The sequence below is a fragment of the Urocampus carinirostris genome, unplaced genomic scaffold (assembly GCF_059441175.1).
Source record: "Urocampus carinirostris isolate Australia breed hairy pipefish unplaced genomic scaffold, RoL_Ucar_1.0 HiC_scaffold_30, whole genome shotgun sequence".
Taxonomy (NCBI): Eukaryota; Metazoa; Chordata; class Actinopteri; order Syngnathiformes; family Syngnathidae; genus Urocampus; species Urocampus carinirostris.
The window spans coordinates 46,454-65,771 of record NW_028283137.1 but is presented as its reverse complement, the minus strand read 5'-3'; the positions used below and the strand labels follow the sequence as shown (position 1 = coordinate 65,771).

Sequence of the window (19,318 nt, the reverse complement as noted above, 5' to 3'; positions counted from 1 at the left end):
GCAAACCGAGGGCACTCATTAAATTGGCGGCCGTTCATTTCGAATGGCCTGATGTATTTCCAATGGTAGCTGCATTGCCGCAAAGACGCCACCCGAGGGCACTCATTAAATCGGTCGCCGTTCATTTAGAACGGCTCAATGTGTTTCCAATGGTAGCTGCATTGCCGCAAAGACGCCACCTGAGGGCACTCATTAAATCGGTCGCCGTTCATTTAGAACGGCTCAATGTATTTCCAATGGTGGCTGAATTGCCGCAAAAACGCCACCGAGGGCACTCATTAAATAGGCAGGCGTTCATTTCCAACAATTCAATGTATTTCCAATGGTATCTGCATTGCCGCAAAAACGCCACCGGAGGGAACTCATTAAATCGGCGGCCGTTTATTTCCAACGACTCAATGAATTTCCAATGGTAGCTGCATTGCCACAAAAACGCCACCGGGGGGCACTCATTCAATTGGCTGCCGTTCATTTCGAACGGCTGGATGTATTTCAGTTGGTAGCTGCATTGCCGCAAAATGCCACCGGAGGGCACTCATTAAATTTGAGGTTGTTCATTTCCAATGGCTGGATGCAATTCCAATGGTAGCGGCAATGCCGCAAAACGCCACCGGATTGCACTCATTAAATCGGCGGTTGTTCATTTCGAACGGCGGGATGTACTTCCAGTCGTAGCTGCATTGCCGCAAAAACACCACCTAAGGGCACTCATTAAATCAGCGGTTGTTCACTTCCAACGGCAGGATGTATTTCCAATGGTAGCTGCATTGCCGCAAAACGCCACTGGAGGGCACTCATTAAATCGGCGGGCGATCATTTTGAGCGGCGGGATGTACTTCCAATGGTAGCTGCATTGCCGCAAAAACGCCACCGGAGGGAACTCATTAAATCGGTGGCCGTTAATTTCCAACGGCTGAATGTATTTCCAATGGTAGCTGCATTGCCGCAAAAACGCCAACTGAGGGAACTCATTAAATCGGTGGCCCTTCATTTCGAATGGCTGGATGTTTTTCCAATGGTAGCTGCATTGCCGCTAAAACGCCACCTGAGGGAGCTCATAAGTCGGCGGCCGTTCATTTCCAACGGCTCAATGTATTTTTTAATGGTAGCTTCATTGCCGCAAAAACGCCACCGGAGGGCACTCATTAAATCGTCGGCCGTTAATTTCCAACAGCTGGATGTATTTCCAATGGTAGCTGTATTGCCGCAAAAACGCCATCGGAGGGCACTCATTAAATAGGCGGCTGTTCGGTTTCAAACGGCTGGATGTATTTCCAATGGTAGCTGCATTGCTGCAAAAATGCCACCGGAGGGCATTCATTAAATCGGTGGCCGTTAATTTCCAACGGCTCAATGTATTTCCAATGGCAGTTGCAGTGCCGAAAATCCCCAACTGAGTGCACTCATTAAATCGGCGGCTGTTCATTTCCAACGGCTCAATGTATTTTCAATGGTAGCTGCATTGCCCCAACAATGCCACCGGAGGGCACTCTTTAAGTCAGATGCCATTCATTTCGAACGGCTGGATGTATTTTCAATGGTAGCTGCATTGCCGCAAAAACGCCACCGGAGGGTTCTCATTAAATCGGCGGCCGTTCATTTCGAACGGCTGGATGGATTTCCAATGCTAGCTGCATTGCCGCAAAAACGCCACCGGAGGGCACTCATAAATCGGTGGCCGTTCATTTCCAACGGCTGAATGTATTTCCAATGTTAGCTGCATTGCCGCAAAAACGCCACCAAGGGCATTTCTAAATTGGCAGCCGTTCATTTCCAACGGCTCAATGTGTTTCCAACGGTAGCTGCATTGCCGCAAAAAACGCCACCGAGGGGCACTCATTAAATTGGCGGCCGTTCATTTTGAATGGCTGGATATATTTCCTATGGTGGCTGAATTGCTGCAAAAACGCCACCGAGGGCACTCATTGAATTGGCAGGCGTTCATTTCCAACAATTCAATGTATTCCCAATCGTAGCAGCATTGCCGCAAAAACGCCACCGGAGGGAACTCATTAAATTGGCGGCCGTTCATTTCCAACGGCTCAATGTATTTTCAATGGTAGCTGCATTTCCCCAACAACGCCACTGGAGGGCACTCTTTAAGTCAGCGGCCATTCATTTCGAACGGCTGGATGTATTTCCAATGGTAGCTGCATTGCCCCAACAACGCCACCGGAGGGCACTCTTTAAGTCAGCGGCCATTCATTTCGAACAGCTGGATGTATTTCCAATGGTAGATGCATTGCGGCAAAAACGCCACCGAAGGGCATTCATGAAATCGGCAGCCGTTCATTTCGATTGGCTGGATGTATTTTCAATGGTAGCTGCATTGCCGCAAAAACGCCACCGGAGGGTTCTCATTAAATCGGTGGGCCTTCATTTCCAACGGCTGAATGTATTTCCAATGTTAGCTGCATTCCCGCAAAAACGCCACCGAGGGCATTCATTAAATTGGCGGCCGTTCATTTCCAACGGCTCAATGTTTTTCCAATGGTAGCTGCATTGACGCAAAAAAGCCACCAGAGGGCACTCATTAAATCGGCCGCCTTTCATTTCCAAAGGTTCGATGTATTTCCAATGGTAGCTGCATTGCCGCTAAAACGCCACCGGGGGGCAGTCATTAAATCGGCGGCCCTTCATTTTGAATGGCTCGATGTATTTCCAATGCTGGCTGAATTGCCGCAAAAACGCCACCGGAGGGCACTCATTGAATTGGCAGGCGTTCATTTCCAACAATTCAATGTATTTCCGATGGGTAGCTGCATTGCCGCAAAAACGCCACCGGAGGGAACTCATTAAATCGGTGGCCGTTCATTTCCAACGGCTCAATGTATTTTCAATGGTAGCTGCATTGCCCCAACAACGCCACTGGAGGGCACTCTTTAAGTCAGCGGCCATTCATTTCGAACGGCTGGATGTATTTCCAATGGTAGCTGCATTGCCGCAAAAACGCCACCGGAGGGCATTCGTTAAATCGGCAGCCGTTCATTTCGAACGGCTGGATGTATTACCAATGCTAGCTTCATTGCCGCTGTAGGAGAAAATGTAGGTTCGATAATCTTTTAAGTCTTCTTTCGTGATTGAATTAAGTACATCGGAAACCAGCCATGAGGGGGAGCCTTTTATTTCGTCATCCCAAAAGAACTCAGAGAACTCCAGACATAACAATGCTTTTATAGCTTCAGTTTGAGTACAACCCATAAGCGGCCCTAGTCCTCAGTAATCAACAAGGAAGATGCTGTCGTACCCTTATTAGGACATGTTGTTCGCCTCAGTTTGCTCAGAGAGTCCTTGAAGAAGGGCCTTGCAGGTCTCATGCCCTTTTAGGGAAACTCAACTGTCTTGCCAAGGATCTTCTCGAATGATGTCAACATTCCCTCACTACTGAAAGCAATGTAAGCAAGTCTTTCTACATTTCTAAATGTATGCAACTCTATTCTACAAATGCAAGTCTATTTTCCACAACACCGCAAAAATGCCACCGGAGGGCACTCATTAAATCGGCGGCTGTTCATTTCCAACGGCTGGATGTATTTCCAATGGTAGCTGCATTGCCGCAAAAATGCCACCGGAGGGCACTCATTAAATCGGTGGCCGTTAATTTCCATTGGCTCAATGTCTTTCCAATGGTAGATGCATTGCCACAAAAACGCCAACTGAGGGGACACATTAAATCGGTTGCCGTTCATTTCCAACGGCTGGATGTATTTCCAATGGTAGTTGCATTGCCGCAAAAACGCCACCTGGGCGCTGTTCATTTCGAACGGCTTGATGTATTTCCAATGGTAGCTGCATTGCTGCAAAAACGCCACCGGAGGGTACTCATTAAATCGGCGGCTGTTCATTTCCAATGGGCGGATGTATTTCCAATGGTAGCTGCCTTGCTGCAAAAACGCCATCGAGGGCATTCATTAAATAGGCGGCCGTTCATTTCCAACTTCTCATTGTATTTCCAATGGTAGCTGCATTGCTGCAAACACGCAACCGGAGACACTCATTAAATCGGCTGCCGTTCATTTCCAACGGCTCGATGTAGTTCCAATGGGTGCTGCATTGCCCCAAAAACGCCACTGGAGGGAACTCGTTAAATTGGCGACCGTTCATTTCCAATGACTCATTGTATTTCCAATGGTAGCTGCATTGCTGCAAAAACGCAACCGGAGACACTCATTAAATCGGCTGCTGTTCATTTCCAACAGCTTGATGTATTTGTTAGCCCATTTGTAGCAATGACAATAAAGGTATGTTCTATTCTATTCTATTCTATTTCCAATGGTAGTTGCATTGCCGCAAAAAGCGACCGGAGGGATCTCATTAAATCGGCGGCCGTTCATTTCCAACGGCTCGATGTATTTCCAATGCTAAGTGCATTGCTGCAAGAATGCCACCGGAGGGCACTCATTAAATCGGCGGCTGTTCATTTCGAACAGCTGGATGTATTGTAGCTGCATTGCCGCAAAAACGCCACCGGAGGGCACTCATTAAATCAGCGGCCGTTCATTTCGAATGGCTGGATGTATTTCCAACGGTAGCTGCATTGCCGCAAAAATGCCACTGGAGGGCACACCTTTTAATCGGCGGCCGTTCATTTCCAACGGCTGGATGTAGTTCCAATGGTAGTTGCATTGCCGCAAATACGCCACCTGGGCGCTCATTAAATCTGCGGCTGTTCATTTCGAACGGCTTGATGTATTTCCAATGGTAGCTGCATTGCTGCAAAAACGCCACCGGAGGGTACTCATTAAATCGGCGGCTGTTCATTTCCAATGGGCGGATGTATTTCCAATGGTAGCTGCCTTGCTGCAAAAACGCCATCGAGGGCATTCATTAAATAGGCGGCCGTTCATTTCCAACTGCTCATTGTATTTCCAATGGTAACTGCATTGCTGCAAAAACGCAACCGGAGACACTCATTAAATCGGCTGCCGTTCATTTCCAACGGCTCGATGTAGTTCCAATGGGTGCTGCATTGCCCCAAAAACGCTACTGGAGGGAACTCATTAAATTGGTGACCGTTCATTTCCAATGATTCATTGTATTTCCAATGGTAGCTGCATTGCTGCAAAAACGCAAGCGGAGACATTCATTAAATCGGCTGCCGTTCATTTCCAACAGCTTGATGTATTTCCAATGGTTGTTGCATTGCCGCAAAAAGCGACCGGAGGGATCTCATTAAATCGGCGGCTATTCATTTCCAACGGCTCGATGTATTTCCAATGCTAAGTGCATTGCTGCAAGAATGCCACCGGAGGGCACTCATTAAATCGGCGGCTGTTCATTTCGAACAGCTTGACGTATTTCCAATGGTGGCTTCATTGCCCCAAAAACGCCACCGGAGGGATTTCATTAAATCGGCGGACGTTCATTTCCAACAGCTCATTGTATTTCCATTGGTAGCTGCATTTCCTCAAAAACGCCACCGAGGGCACACATTTATTCGGCGGCCGTTCATTTCCAACGGCACGAAGTATTTCCAATGGTAGTTGCATTGCCCCAAAGACGCCACCGGAGGGCATTCATTAAATCGGTGGCTGTTCATATCCAACGGCTCATTGTATTTCCAATGGTAGCTGCATTGCCGCAAAAACGCCACCGGAGACAGTCATTAAATCGGCTTCCGTTCATTTTCAACGGCTGGATGTATTTCCAATGGTAGCTGCATTGCCGCAAAAATGCCACCGGAGGGAACTCATTAAATCGGCAGCTGTTCATTTCGAACAGCTTGACGTATTTCCAATGGTGACTTAATTGCCGCAAAAACGCCACCGGTGGGCACTCATTAAATCGGCGGCCGTTCATTTCCAACGGCTCGATGTATTTCCAATGGTAAGTGCATTGCCGCATGAACGCCACCGGAGGGCACTCATTAAATCGGGGGCTGTTCATTTCGAACAGCTCGATGTATTTCCAATGGTAGCTAAATTGCCGCAAGAACGCCACCGGAGGGCACTCATTAAATCGGCGGCTGTTCATTTCGAACAGCTTGACATATTTCCAATGGTGGCTTCATTGCCCCCAAAACGCCACCGGAGAGCACTCATTAAATCGGCGGCGGTTCATTTCCAACGGCACGAAGTATTTCCAATGGTAGTTGCATTCTCCCAAAAACGCCACCGGAGGGCACTCATTAAATCGGTGGCTGTTCATATCCAACGGCTCATTGTATTTCCAATGGTAGCTGCATTGCCGCAAAAACGCCACTGGAGACAGTCATTAAATCGGCTTCCGTTCATTTTCAACGGCTGGATGTATTTCCAATGGTAGCTGCATTGCCGAAAAAACGCCACCGGAGGGCACTCATTAAGTAGGCGGCAGTTGTTGTGCCCAAATCCGACTCCTGTGCAAATTCCTCCCCCCCTTCGCGTGAACGCGCATTCTGCTGCGCTTCCAACAAAAGCGATCTTATTCTATATAAAACGCTTATTAAAACAATAAAGCGAGCTAATTATAACAATTGGGAGATCCTTGTCAATATAACGCGTTTATTTAAACAATAAAGCGCTATTGTATTCTACAAATTGCGTCCGTCAACGCGGATGCAAAAGTTACAATTGTAAATGTACACTTCCGACAAAAGCGATCGTATTCTATATAATACGCTATTTTAAAAAATAAAGTGAGCTAATCATAACAATTGGGAGATCCTAGTCTATATAACGTGTTTATTCAAACAATAAAGTGCGATCGTATTCTACAAAATGCGTTTGTTAACGCAGATGAAAAATTCACCAACGTCAATGTACGCCAGACCTGGGCACTCCGGTCCTGGAGGGCCATATGTTCTGCATGATTTTTGAGGTTTCTCTGATCCAATACAGGGGATTCCAATCACCAGTATCGTTAACGAGCACTTGCTAGCTTGCTAACGAGGTTATAATTTGTATCACCTGAGTTAAAGAAGAGCAAACTTCAAAATCTGGCAGGACGTATGCCCCTCCAGGACCGGAGTGCCCAGGTCTGATATACGCTCACATTTAGGCCAATCCCCTAAAATAGTTTAAAAAAACTGTAGGAGCTAAGAATCACACTATCACAGCAAAGACACTCCGCAATCATTTTGTCTCGGGCTTAAAATGACACAAAGATTTCCCTTTCCATTTCTGAGTTCCGTCCAAAATGTTCCCTTTTTTTTTTGTCCAAGCAATTTGTACTGAAAAAATATTTGACCAAAAAGACCAACATTTAGCACTTTTGAGGTAAAATATTTTATTTAAGTTTATAAGTGCTCCATATGTGTATGTAGATAGATGGATAGACTGGCTGGCTGGCTGGCTGGCTGGCTGCTAGACAGACAGATAGAAAGACAGACAGATAGAAAGACAGATGGACAGACGGACAGACGGACGGACGGATGGACAGGCACATAGATTGACAGACATATACAAAGATTGACGGACAGACAGACACAAAATAGCCCTTCTAGAGGGACGTGTCCCTGAGCTAGAGCAGTTTAAAAGGAAAATGTTAGGTGCCGCGGACACCACTGCTAGCGTGGGTTGTAGCGAACCTGCTAGTCCGGTTAGCATTAGCCCTAAACGGCATGCTAATCGAGGTTAGCCAATCCAGTCACATAATAAGTTCAGCCCCCTAGCTAGTCCCACTCCACCCCGGTCTACTGGAGCCCGCACCCTAGTTATAGGTGACTCCATCACCCGTAACATAAAGATTAGCACCCCAGCCACAATTATGTGTATATCTGGGGCCAGAGCACCCGACATTGAGGCTAATTTGAGGGAGCTGACATGCAAATCTAGACACCAGGACAGGGCTAGCTACACCGATATAGTCATTCACGTCGGCTCTAATGATACTAAAATGAGGCAATCTGAGATTACAAAGGAAAATATTGCTAGGACCTGTAATCTCGCCAGAAAGATGACTCTGCATCTGTAATTGTCTCTGGCCCCTTGCCTGCGAGAGGCAATGATGAGAGGTTTAGCAGACTAGTCTCACTAAACCGGTGGCTGGCAAGTTTCTGTAGTCAGCAGGGATTTAGGTATGTGGATAACTGGCCTGCTTTCTGGGGCCGACCTGACCTGCTTAGGAGAAACGGCCTTCACCCTAACTGGGAAGGTGCTCTCACTCTTTCTAAAAATATATTACTGTTTAAGCCTTCCATGACAGGGTACACTAGTGCAGGCCAGGTCACAGGTGATGAACCTGAGTGAACCTGTGATCACGGGTGTGGAGTCTGTATTGCTAGGGCTAACTAGCGCTATGCTAGATTCACATAGTTTTTGTAGTTTAGAGCGTTCCATTGCCTGCACCACACACCCTGAACTGTACTGTGTTCAATAGCATCTTCTTCTGTGCTTCTTACCTCTGATTTTCCCTTGTTAGGTGAGGAGGGAGAAGAAATAACATTATTTTCTACCACTAGTCATCCTGCTACTCCACCTGTCAACAATATTCCTGTGGTATGGAATTCGGGCCGCATCTGCCGCCATGCAAAGCACAAGACGCAGGACTGGCAGTATAATCCTGTGGAGGTTACCACCAAGGTAACCATAAGGTTCAAAACTCGGGAAAGTGCTCAGCTCAGTCCACAGTGCTGAAGCTTGGCCTTCTGAATATTAGATCACTAGCCTCCAAAGCTTTACTTGTCAACGACCTTATTAATGAAAACAATCATAAACTTGTTGGCCCTTGTGAGACCTGGTTAAAACCAAATGAGTTTGTAGTGTTAAATGAGGCTTCTCCCTCTAACTTTGTCGGAAAGTAAGTTGAAATTTACTCCTGGTACCCCTACTGTTATTAAAACGTTTTAAGCACTTGTTATGAGGTCTTTTATGTCAACACCAATTTATGTAGTTGTTGTGTATCGCCCACCCTGACCATACTTAAATTTTTTGGATGAATTTTCGGAACTGTTAGTAACTTATGCGGACAATGTTGTAATTATTGGTGATTTTAATGTTCACATAAAATCAAATTCACTTGCAAATTCTTTTAAGTCACTGATTGATACATTTGGTTTCAATCAAATAGTTGATGTGCCCACTCATAAAGATGGGAACACTCTAGATCTTGTTCTGACCCGGGGCGTAGTAGCCTCAAATGTTACAGTGTTACCTTATCCTAATGCCATCTCTGATCACGATCTTGTTAAGTGAGAGGTGCTGTTCAATGTTTACAGTAATAAGGAAAATTTAGGTTTTAGCAGTCGCAATATCCGCCCTGCAGTGGGATTAACTTTAAAAGAACTATTACCTACGGTAACTGCAGCCTTCCCTTCGTACACTGGGTCTGTTGACTCACTCACAAACAACTTTAATACTGCTTTGGTTAATGTTCTTGTTTCTGTGGCGCCCCTAAGGCATACATTTCGACCTAAGAAGCATACACCTTGGTTTACTGAAGAAACCAGGTCACTCAAACAAGGTTGCAGGAAACTTAAACGAAATTGACGCACTACAAAGCTGGAGGTCTTCCGACTGGCCTGGTGTGACAGCTTGCTGAAATATAAAGTAGCTCTTGCCTCAGCTAAAGCATCGTTTTTCTCTAAGATTATCGTTATACATAAGAGTAATCTGAAATTTTTGTTTGTCACAATTGCGAAACCTTCCAGACAACAACTTAACCCAAATAGCTCTACTTATTCTGCTGATGACTTTATGGAATGTTTTAATAGAAATATTCAACTCATTAGGAATGAAATTTTAAATGTACGCTCTACAACCTCGTCCTACCTCAAAAATGTGGAGGTGTTAAGAAAGGAATGTGTCGGCGGTTGTTTAGAAACATTCTCCAGTTTCAATGATTTGTCCTTTGATAGTCTAACACAGATGGTTAGTAGGGCCAAACAAACTACTTGCCTGCTTGATCCGTTTCCAGTTTCATTGGTGAAGGATCTGTTTGGGATCTTAGGACCATCAGTTTAAAATATTATTAATATATCGCTATCCTTGGGTATTATTCCTTTAGCTTTCAAGTCTGCCGTCATTAAACCCTTGCTTAAGCAACCTAACCTTGATCCAGAAAGCCTAGGTAATTATAGGCCAGTGTCAAATCTGCCATTTTTACTTGAAAAGGTCGTTGCACAGCAGCTAAATGACTTCGTGTCAGAAAATACCCTCTTTTGAACTGGCCAGTCAGCATTTAGGGCAAATCACTCTTCTGAGACAGCCCTGGCTAAAGTAACCAATGATCTCCTTTTAGCAATATATTCCGGTGCCTCATCAATGTTACTGCTACTGGATCTCAGTGCTGCTTTTGATACTGTCGACCACAACATATTGCTTGTTCGTCTGGAATGCATTGGTATCTCAGGAACTGTACTCTGGTGTTTTAGGTCCGACCTGTCAGACAGGATGCAACGTGTTAACTAAGGCAATCTGACCTCTAAACACTCTGATGTCCCCTGTGGAACACCACTTGGTGACATTATCTGCAAGTATAATCTTAGTTTCCATTTCTATGCAGATGGCACTCAACTGTATGTGCCACTGGAGACAACTGGACAGTTAAATTTTCAAAATCTGGAGGCTTGCCTTACTGAGATTCAAAGATGGATGTCACTTATTTTTTTGCGCCTTAACCGAGAAAAAAACTGAAATGTCGATTATTGGTCCAGCTCACTGTTGTGAGTTTTTTTTTCAAACACTGCCCTGAACCTAGACAAATGTAATATCACCCATAGTGACTCGGGTCAAAAATCTAGGTGTTATATTTGATCCTAATCCGTCGTTTCAGTCACACGTGAAAAATATTACTAGAATAGTTTTCTACCACCTCCGTAATATTGCGAAGATTCGTTTGATGCTGTCCAAATCAGATGCAGAGGTTTTAATTCATGCGTTTATTACTTCTCGGCTTGATGACTGTAATGCAGGGGTCGGGAACCTTTTTGACTCAAAGAGCCATAAAAGCAAAAAATATTAATTTTATTTTGGGAAAGAGCCACGCCATATATTATGAGACAAATGTACTAAATTGCTAAACCCGCACCCCAGACAAAAGCTTAGTCTTCAGCACATTTATTTTTGATGATTTGATAAAAATTATGAAAAGAGAATAATGCCAGAGCCCCTGTCCCAAAATCAACAAACATACCACTTGTCTCTTTCTTGCAATTACTCAAGATCGGTTAAACTCCTTTTGACCCTTTTTTTCATATATATTGGTTTCAAAACCAGATGCAAGCAGTTATTGTGTAAAAACGTCACAACATTCTGCAAATAGGGAGCCTGATGAGCTCACTTTTGGCACAGACAGCGTAGGGCGAGAGATGGGAGGGAGTGCTTGCACTTTTTGCATAGCTCCACCCATCCCTCCCACTCACCCAATCAAATGACTAAGTTCTCTTCCGGTGTTTTAGCGTATTTACAGTTCTGTGGATTCATCATAAGGTATCTGAACACTGAACACAGATTATATAGTGAACTTTTATATAAAGGATTCTTTAGCGTTGTAAAACCAAAACGAGTTTTTTTTCCCCCTTTTTTTGTGTGTTACTTGACTGTAAATTGTAGTGAAAAACGTGCCCTATATATACTGCAAAGTAATATCCTGTTATTTAGCTTTGGTTTGGCTTTGCGTGTATCAAAATAGGATAGACAACTCAAGTTTTAAGCAAGATGGAGAAATTTTGCATGCAATCAAATTTGTCTCTGAGCCACAGATACTCATAGAAAGAGCCATATATGGCTCGTGAGCCATAGGTTCCCGACCCCTGCTGTAATGTATTGCTTTCTGGTCTCCCCATGTCTAGGTTCAGAATGCGGCAGCTAGACTTTTGACTAAGACGAAAAAGTTTGAGCATATTACTCCTGTATTGGCCAACTTACACTGGCTCCCAGTCCACTTAAGATGTGACTTTAAGGTTCTCTTATTAACATACAAATGTTTGCATGGACTTGCACCCTCTTATCTGATTTGATTTCCCCCTATGTTCCTGCACGGAGTCTCCTCTCGGAAAATGCCGGTTTACTTGTGACTCCGAGAGCCAAGAAGTCTGCAGGCTTGAGAGCGTTCTCCATCCGGGCCTCGGTGCTATTGAATGCCCTGCCTCCGGAGATAAGATCTGCAACCTCAATGGAAGTTTTTAAATCAAGGCTTAAGACACACTTCTTTTCCAAAGCTTATGATTGATGCCCACCTCATATTCTGTACTGTTCTGTCTTTTTCCGACTGCCTGGCTGGTGGTGATACGAAGGAGAAGGACGATTTGAGATGAGTCAGTGGACCAGCGTTTGACCTGAAGCATGTCAACGCCTGCATTGACCAGCTGGCAGAGATGGGAAGCTGCGTCGTGGCCGTCATAGACTTTCTGGACTAATTTACAGGCTGGGGGCGTCGTTGCTGTCATGCACTTTCCGGACAAATTTTCAACATGTTACCTAGTGTTTACTATGTTTGTGTACTGTAATGCTAAATCTAATTCACCCTGGTCATCCTGAAAGGGGGATTACCACTTGTGAGGTCCCATCTCAAGGTTTCTCTTTTTCCTCACGCTGAGGTTTTGAGTTGTTCCTTGCCCGCATGTTGGTTTAAGATCAGGTAATTAGTTTTGATTGCTTCAGCAAGGCACGATTACATTGCCAAGTGCTGTAAGCACAGGGCAATGTAGTTGTGCTTGCAACTATTATAATCCTCCGAGATATTATTATTATATCTATCTTCTTCCGCCGACTTTTAACGGGGAACTCCTCCCAGAGCTTTTAGAATACCCCATCGATTCATATATCAAAAATTTCGGCCCGACCGGGACTCTTGTTGTGTGTCTATTCACAGCGATAGGAGTCCCCATCCGGAATAATGGGTTTTGAAATTCTCCCATCCGTAATACATGGGCCCATTCATTTCTATGGGTAGTCATGGAAACGAGGGCTTTTCCAGACGGTAGTCATAGTAAGCAGGGACTGTCCAGGGTGGCCCGACCCAAATTTCCTTTAACCATGGGTAAATGGTGAATTCCTAAGAGTGGATGCTAGCGAGAGGATGCTAACTATGTGCGCCGCTAGCAAAGTGTTGGGCTGGCATAGCCAGCCACAACATTAGCGCAAGCTAGCTGTAAACACTGTTGGTGATCAGTTGCCAGCCCAAGTATTAGCGATGAGAGGTTGATGCTATGCTTACTAATGCTAGCAGTAAAAACTGTTGGTGACAAGTTGGGCTGGCTAAGCCAGCCCAAGTATTCGCTCAAGCTAGCTGTAAACACTGCCAGCAATGGGTTAGGCTGGCACAGCCAGCCCAAGTATTAGCGCAAGCTAGCTGTAAACACTGTCGGCAATGCTAACTTCTTCATAGTAAAATTTTTTGGTAATTTTGGCTACATTTTAACGACTTCATATTTACAACTTATGCTAATGGCCTCATGTTAATGAGTTATGCTAACAGGTACATTTTAAAAAGTGATGCTAACGGCTAAATGCTAACTTTTTCATGCTAAAATTTTTTGGTAAAGGCAATATTTTAATGACTTCATATTTACAAATTATGCCAATGGTCTCATGTTCACTGCAAAAATTGAAAGTATGGACTAGTGTAATTTACTTGAATTCAGTGTATTTATCTGATCACAATTTTTTGGGACTTATTTACTTATTCAGGCTGAAGATAGTTAAGATACTATCACTTGTTTCAAGAAAATTAATATTGTGCCAACTAACTTATATTATTCAAGTAATTGTAAGCAAATGTATCTTAAATTGTCGAAGAGATAGCCTAGAGGCATATTAACAACTCAGCTTAAGGATATTTTTTACTTGTTTCAAGACTCACATCAACTTGTTTTAAGAATGGAACCCAACTCATTGAGATAATGTAAGAATTGATTTTATGAATCATCATATGTATTCATTTACTCAGGTACAATTCAGTGTCGCAGTGTGAATGGTTGTTTGTCTGTTTGTGTTAGCCATGTGATGAGGTGGCGACTCAACCAGGGTGTACCCTGCCTTACGCCCGAGGTAAATGGGATAGGCTCCAGCCCTCCCACCCGTGACCCCGAAAGGGACAAAGCGGTAGAAGATGGGTGGATGGATGGACAATTTAGTGTTCAATATTAAACCTTTTACTCTTGGTACGATGTTTTAAGAATAGACATTAGCCAGTTAAGGTAGCAGGTGTAGCCTTAACTATAAAGCAATGTGGGAAACAATGTCTAGTCTGTAAATGTCACTAAACTTAAACATGATTTTATCAATTTAGTCGACCATTAACAATAACAAAGCATGAACTTTTCTCAAAACACTGTGGGGAATACCTCAACTACTTTAAGTTATAGCTATGGTTACATGTTTGGTAGACGCCTTCATCCAACATGACATACCCATCAAAACACCAATATAATGTTAAAAAAAAAATAATCAGGAGATTTGTGTAAGAGGTCCTTAAGTTTGATTGGCTTGTAGGCACAACAGCACTCATGCAGTTTCCATCTTAATCCCCAGCTCTGCATTTCACCACATGGTTTGTTCACATATTTACATTGTATCCGCTTGGCAGGGGCTAAACACACACAAATATCTTGCCAATCACATGCACAAAGTGGCAACATAGAACGAACATGTTAAAATTGCATAGAATCACATTTAATTCTGCGTCCAAAGTCCGGAGCCAGCTAGGCCTTGCTCATACAGATAGCCCCCACAAACCTCAGTCCAAATATCAAATATATTTAGTGTTTGTCAAAATGTAAACTCATGCATAAATGAGCACAATTTCTGCCGTTCATAATGTGTCATTTTAAACACTCGAATTCAAGAGCACACCAGTTAAGTCATATTTTCTAAAAACGTATATCTTTTCATTAAATGGTGCAAAGTGGTATGCAGTGTAATCAGCTAATTTCTCCAAATCTATGAACTCTGTTGCCAGGGCAGCATTTGGTACAGCGATTTCATAAGACAATAAATCTCGAATGAAATCCAATGTATCATATATTTGATATTCGCAACAAAATAAAGATGAATCTACAACAAAAATATTATTTATCAAACCTAAAAGTAAGAAGCGTGTCTTTTGAATCCGTGATGATGAAAGTATTATTATTTAGTTATTGCGGTTAATGGGGACCAAAACCACCCCCAAAAATTGAAAATCCGCGAAGTAGCGACGCCCCTTCCAAAATGCTTGAAAAAATAAAAATAAAATAATATATATATTTTTTTATTATTTTATTTTATTATTATTTTTTAGACCTGCAAAGCTCTGAACCTGCGAACGTGGAACCACGAAGTAGCGACGCCCCTTCAAAAATGCTTTAAAAAAAAAATATATATATATATACATATATATATATATATATATATATATATATATATATATATATATATATAGATATATAGATATATAGATATATAGATATATATATATAGATATACACGGGGGGACAGACATCTCACTCGCTCATTCACACCTAGGGACAATTTGGACTGGCCAATTCACCTGAAATGCATGTTTTTGGAATGTGGGAGGAAACCGGAGTGCCCGGAGGAAACCCACGCAAGCAGTGGGAGAATATACAAACTCCGCACAGGAAGTCTGGAGCTGGATTTGAACCCACGCAGGAGGTTCCCATGACTTGCCGCGCATATATATATATATATATATATATATATATATATATATATGTATACCGTATTTTCCGCACTATAAGGCACGATGTGTTAAGAATAGACATTTAAGCCTTTATTTTTTTTTAAAGCTGACCATGCGCCTTATAATACAGTGCGCCTTATTTATTGATCAATATTAGTTCGCAAAGTCTTGCAACTAACTTGCAGCCGCCAACTAGTTTTCCCCCGAACATCAAGTAGTCCGCGGTGTATGCTGAGATTTATTTACCGGCGTTTCATTGGCTAACCAATGTGTCAATCGTCATTTGAATCGATCACTATTGGCCAAAGTTATTCGGAGGTCAAGGGGCGGATCCTTTTTATCATTTACAGGCTAGCATTGGCTTAAACGGCAAAACAAAGCCTGCAATTGGCCAAAAAAGATGCGTCAATCATCAGTTGAATCGATCACTATTGGCTAAAGTTATTCGGAGGTCAAGAGGCGGATCCTTTTTATCATTTACAGGCTGGCATTGGCTTTCACGGCTGAACAAAGCCTGCATTTGGCCGAAAAAGATGAATTTGTATAGCACGTGGCTGACGGCATACAGAAAGCATTTTTTACTATACTGTATTTGTAAATATTTTATTCTGGATTTACTACATTCACGGATATAAGAGGACCACGGCTGCACATTATCATGAACACAACGACTTCGGTGAGCTACTCCGGCTATATATCTTGTTTCAGACTGAACTAGATTTTTCTGTGATAAGCGGTGCAGATAATGGATGGAATAGAGTGTCTATTTTTAAATTAAACTCAATTCCAAGTGTTTATTGTCATATGCACAGTAAAGTTGCGAGTGAAAAAGAAAATATAAACTAGGGAATGGTTGGCATTTCTTGAATCCCAAGACTTTAACCTTCTGAATGATGGAACGATGCATTTGAGTGACATCGTACGGACACAGCATCCGCACGTGTTCTCGACACGTATTTGCGTCTTTGCAAGCTTTGGGAATATTAAGGGGGTAATAAGTTGGACTGAACTATCTGACTGTTTTGTCCACGTTCCCATTGTAGCGCCTTATAATCGGGTGCGTCTTATGTATCTCAAAAATAGGACCAAAAACTATTTTTTCGGGGTGCACCCTATAACCCGGTGCGCCTTATAGTGCGGAAAATACGGTATATATAAATACAGTGCATCCGGAAAGTATGCACAACGCTTCACTTTTTCCACATTTTGTTATGTTACAGCCTCATTCCAAATTGTATTAATTTAATCTCTTATCTAAAAATTCTACACAAAACTTTTTTTTAAAACTTTTTTTGAATTTTTTAAAAATAGAAATCTCAGAAATCACATTTACATAAGTATTCACAGCCTTTGCCATGAAGCTCAAAATTGAGCTCAGGTGCATCTTTTTTCGACTGATCATCCTTGAGATCTTTCTACAGCTTAACTGGAGTCCACCTGCAGTAAATTCAGTTGATTGGACATGATTTGGAAAGGCACACACCTGTCTATATAAGGTCCCACAGTTGAGTGTGCATGTCAGAGCACAAACACCAAGCATGAAGTCAAAAGAACTGTCTGCAGACCTGCGAGACAGGATTGTCCTGAGGCACAAATCTGGGGAGGGATACAAAAAAAATTCTGATGCTTTGAAGGTCCCAATGAGCACAGTGGCCTCCATTTTTTGTAAATGAAAGACATTTGGAACCACCAGGACTCTTCCTAGAGCTGGCCGGCCTTTCTAAACTGAGCGATCGGGGAAGAAGGGCCTTAGTCAGGGAGGTGACCAAGAACCCGATGGTCACTCTGTCAGAGCTCCAGCGTTCCTCTGTGGAGAGAGGAGAGCCTTCCAGATGGACAACCATCTCTGCAGCAATCCACCAATCAGGCCTGTATGGTAGAGTTGCCAGACGAAAGCCACTCTTTAGTAAAAGAAACATGGAAGCCCGTCTGGAATTTGCCAAAAAGCACCTGAATGACTCTCGGACCATGGGAAACAAAATTGTCTGGTCTGATGAGACAAAGATTGAACTCTTTGGTGTGAATGCCAGGCGCCATGTTTGGAGGAAACCAGGCACCGCTCATCACCAGGCCAATACCATCCCTACAGTGAAGCATGGTGGTGGCAGCATCATGCTGTGGGGATGTTTTTCAGCAGCAGGAACTGGCAGACTAGTCAGGGTAGAAGGAAAAATGAATGCATATAGAGATATTCTGGATGAAAACCTGCTCCAGAGCGCTCTTGACCTCAGGCTGGGGCGAAGGTTCATTTTTCAGCAGGACAACGACCCAAAGCACACAGCCAAGATCTCAAAAGATTGGCTTCAGAACCACTCCGTGAATGTCCTGGAGTGGCCCAGCCAGAGTCCAGACTTGAATCCGATCGAACATCTCTGGAGAGATCTGATAATGGCTGTGCACAAACGTCTCCCATCCAACCTGACTGAGCTTGAGACTGTATTTGCTGCCAAAGGTGGATCAACAAAGTATTAAGCAAAGGCTGTGAATACTTATGTAAATATGATTTCTTAGTTTTTCTATTTTTAATAAATTCAAAAAAAAACTTTTTCACATTGTCATAATGGAGTATTTTGTGTAGAATTTTGAGATAAGAGATTAAATTAATACAATTTGGAATGAGGCTGTAACATAACAAAATGTGGAAAAAGTGAAGCACTGTGAATACTTTCCGGATGCACTGTACATATATGCTTTATATATATAAAGCACGGTGGGGCAGTGGTTAGCGCATGTGCGGCACAGTTCAAGTCATGGGAACCTCCTGCGTGGGTTCAAATCCAGCTCCAGACTTCCTGTGCGGAGTTTGTATGTTCTCCCCCTGCTTGCGTGGGTTTCCTCTGGGGACTCCGTTTTCCTCCCACATTCCAAAAACATGCATTTCATGTGAATTGGTCCAAATTGTCCCTAGGTGTGAAAAGAGCGAGTGAGATGTCTGTCCCCGTGTGCCCTGCGATTGGCTGGCAACCAGTTCAGGGTGACCCCTGCCCACTGCCCGGAGATGGCTGGGATGGGCTCCAGCCCCCCCGCGACCCTAATGAGGATAAGCGGTACGGCTAATGAGATGAGATGAGATATATATATATATATATATATATATATATATATATATATATATATATATATATACAAATATAATTTATATTATTTTTTTAGACCCGCGAAGCTCTGAACCCGCGAACGTCAAACCGCGAGTAGTAGTAAGTAAGTAGCGAGGTCCCACTGTACTCTAATCAAATCGAGTTTGGTTGTGTTGATGGTGTCGTCGTCGTTAAGTCACTCAAGGCGCATAAGGTAATCCATAGTAGCGCCAGACTCGCTCGTGGGAGGCTCCGTAGTTCTCCGAAGGAGAGGGGGCTGCAACTGTCCTGTGCCGCCAGGCCTGACGGGGTGCGACCCAAGCAAACCAAGCAGACGAAGCCTCTAAAGTCCTTAGTACGTTCGGACAGGGCGGTGCATGATTTATGGAAGCCCCTTGGGCAGATAGCACAGGTGATTGGGGTGTGGTCGGAGTGAATGGTTCGAAAGCACCACTGGCATTTGGACTGGAGGCCAGGATTGCTCTCGAAGTCGCCCGCCCTAAGAAGAACAGAGAGAGGAGAGTAGAAGAGAGAGAAAGAGAGGGACAGATAGAAAGAGAGAAAGACAGACAGAGTAAAACGCAAAAAGGGGGAAAAGAGAGTGAGAGAGGTGGGGAGAGAGTAGGAAAGAGAGGGATAGAGAAAATGAGAGACAAGAGTGTAAAGGGGGAAGAGAGAAAAGGAGAGACAAAGAAGGA

The 19,318-nt window shown here is 43.6% G+C and overlaps 1 protein-coding gene and 1 pseudogene across 3 annotated transcripts in view; both read left to right on the top strand.

Annotated features, from left to right (window-relative positions):
* Positions 1-19,318, top strand: part of LOC148345720 (uncharacterized) — an 85,700-nt gene that overhangs the window by 49,207 nt on the left and 17,175 nt on the right. For all 3 annotated transcript variants that reach the window (XM_088325826.1, XM_088325825.1, XM_088325827.1), the window contains exon 2: positions 8,341-8,501. In XM_088325826.1, coding sequence (XP_088181952.1) covers positions 8,341-8,501 — 161 coding nt within the window. The remainder of the gene's footprint in view (positions 1-8,340; positions 8,502-19,318) is intronic.
* LOC148345721 (uncharacterized) lies at positions 8,514-11,171 on the top strand (annotated as a pseudogene).